General features: G+C 42.0%; 1 protein-coding gene across 1 annotated transcript in view; it reads left to right on the top strand.

Moving 5' to 3' along the window:
- FABP7 (fatty acid binding protein 7, brain) overlaps positions 1–924 on the top strand; it is a 2,929-nt gene extending 2,005 nt beyond the window's left edge. Inside the window, 1 exon segment of the mRNA XM_010132248.1 lies at positions 548–924. Coding sequence (XP_010130550.1) covers positions 548–598 — 51 coding nt within the window. The 3' untranslated portion in view covers positions 599–924.
- The last annotated feature ends 1,979 nt before the right edge of the window (positions 925–2,903 follow it).

The raw sequence follows: 2,903 nt of genomic DNA, 5'->3' as shown, positions 1-2,903 counted from the left end.
CTTCAGGAAATGCCTCCAAAACTCACACACTGTTCTGCACAACTGCAGTGACTGAAATATTTGGGAGTTCTAGCTACATAAGTGCACGGAATGCATTTATTGTAATACAAGGTTCTCCTTAAGTATATGTCTATGCATAATAGTATAGAATGTGGGTGTAGAGGACTGGGATTTTCAGATTGCACATCTTCCAGTGTGATCAACTTTGGGAGAATAAGTGCTAAATCTGTATTAAAACAATATTATATTTAAGAAATAACATTCATGAAAATTAGAAAAATTAAATATTCATTTTTAGCCTCACTTTGGTTGCCTCGTAAATGTGCAGTATGTGCTTCCTGGGCTTGAAAGAGGCAAGGAGAGAGTTATATTTATTATGGGAGCCATAACGAAGGGTTTGCATCTTGTTCATTTGAAGTATCGATGTTTTTCTATAAATTACATAATGTAAACCAACCAACCAACCCTTGGGTTTCTGAATATGTGTTAAGTCATTATAGAAAATGGTCTGGCATCTAACACGTCTGTCTTTTCCTTGGACTTGCAGACTCTCACCTTTGGTGATGTGGTTGCGGTTCGCCACTATGAGAAAGCGTAGAGTTTACCTGACCTCTGTCCAGATGTTACTTCTGCTGGATGGATTAATGTACTGTCCATAACTGAACGTAGCTAAATGCACATTTCTGGCATGAAGGGTTAATAAAGAGGGTTGTTTGTTTGTTTTGGTTTTTTGGGGGGATGGGGGTGTTTCTTAAAAAAAAATTATGCCATCGAATTGGCAAGCTTGTGCTACATAGTGAAACAGGTGAAACTTGGCATTAAATTTTTGAAACACATGCCTCTTTTTTTACAGTAAATGGAACATATTTGAATTGTTTTTTTGGAATGCAGATCAAACATTAAAAAGTTTTTTAAACCTGTGCTCCTTTTGCATTTAATCAGCTGATATTCCAGTGTTCTGGAGGGAATTGTTGAAAGGTCCTTCTTCTGAGCTGAACACCAGCATGTGCTGCCTAACACTGCAGCAGCCTCCCTCTCTTAGGTGGTGTAGGGTACATGGGAAATGAAAAATTGCCTTCACTTTAGTGACTTCTTTTTGCTCAAGAAATCTAAATCTCCTGTCTTTAGATACGTAGGCACAGAAGAGAGAGGCTCAAGCCAGTTTCAGCTTCTCTTTTCACAGGGAACTTGTTACGCAGTGCATGTGAAGGTCAATAGATACGCAACTTTTGGTGTCGGGGAGATCCTCTAATTTTGGGTTTAATAGTATGACAGTTTCTCATTTGCTTTGGTGGGGTTTTTTGCTAATATACAAAAGATTGAAGTAAACCAAGATTGAAGCGTTTCACAGGACGGGAGGACAGGAACGATATGGACAAGAGTGGGGGAACCTGCAGTACAAAACTTATCTTCTGTCAGTCTCCACAGGGGTGAGTGGAAGACAAAAGGAAAATAGTACAAGACAAACCTGAGACTCTCCTCCCTGAGCTGTAGTTTCAAAGCTAATATGTACAAGAGAGAACAATTTGCACAGAAGAGGTGAATTAGAACCTTATTCCCAAAGAAGACCATGGTGGTGAAAGCTGCCTTACACTTCAGATTACTGGGAAAATTGAAACAGGTTGCTGGCAGCATGTAGGAGGTTGTCTGGGGAGACCGTGTTTTCTGACACACTCGGTGGACACGTAACAGAGGCAGAGCTGAGCTGTGGCTTTAGCTGGCCAGTACTGTGGGAGTGTGTGGCTGCAGAGGGAAGTGCAGGAAGGGTCTCCTGCCCAACTGCCTGTGCCTAATAACACACCATGCCATGCTTCAGAGCTGCTCTGGGGCAGCACGGAAAGTGGCTTCTTCCCTGGATAGCTGGGGTAGCACGGGTAGCTCATCTCACCCATCCGATAAAAGTCCAGACACAACTATGGCACCCAACCAACATAAATACAGAATGATTTTTCATGAAGAAGCTGCCCAAAAGGAACATCCAAGTCTGTTTTCTCATGTGGGAAACACTAAGAGTCCTTAATTATGGCCCATTATAAATCTGTTTTATTGGATGGATATTGATTGTTTTCAAAATGCAGGAGCTAACCTTTTTCATCAGAGAAATGAGAAGTAGAACTTGTTCTAGTGGTGCAGGGAGCTGCAGCCTGCTTTGGGCTGCTTCAGTGCTCTAGTGCAAGTTATGGTCAAGCAGCTTCTTCTGCTCTTCTGTTTCCTTAGCTCATTTAATCCACACTTTCATCTGTCTTCCCGCTGGTGCTGCCTGTTTGCCTGTGAGTGTGTTCGCCACAGGACTGTCCTTTCCAGCCACCTCTTCTCAGAAAGGTGGGAGCAGCTGCTTTTCCTTCGTCACTGGGAAAAACAGACTTGGGTCCCCAGTACTGGCAATCTTCGCAAGTGATTAGTGGGCTCATAAATTAAAAAAACCCAAGGTTTTTTATGAAATATGAGAAAAGGAATGCAGAGACTTTGTTAAGACTTGGTTTACAAATAAATCCTGAACAACAAATATTTTAATTTTGCAGTCTCTTTTAAACAAAGGCTACTTTCCCCTACATATATATGATCTGTAAGTCACATGAAACCATCATGAAGCTTATCTGTAAAGTCCGTTGCTATTCTAAATAATATTAATGTCAAATTAAATAAGGGAGAGAAAAGTAGAGAACTGCCTGTGAAGTGCCTCAGGAGTGGGAAAGTGAGGCAAATGTGGACAACACAGGGCTTCCAGCTGCTGGCAAAGTGGCTTTGCAAAGCCCTGTAAAGTGGCTCTGAACAGACCAGTCCTGAGAGCAGCAGGACGTTAGAAGCAGCTACGGGATCCATGTCACGGTTATTCTGGTCAGCTCCTAAAACTGACACCCAGTACTCACCAGGAACTACTCTTGAATTCGGCGATGAACAGC

This window comes from Buceros rhinoceros, unplaced genomic scaffold (genome assembly GCF_000710305.1).
Source record: "Buceros rhinoceros silvestris isolate BGI_N320 unplaced genomic scaffold, ASM71030v1 scaffold40762, whole genome shotgun sequence".
In the NCBI taxonomy this organism is placed as follows: Eukaryota; Metazoa; Chordata; class Aves; order Bucerotiformes; family Bucerotidae; genus Buceros; species Buceros rhinoceros.
The sequence above is the reverse complement of the archived record's forward strand: the minus strand, read 5'-3'. Positions and strand labels throughout refer to the sequence as shown.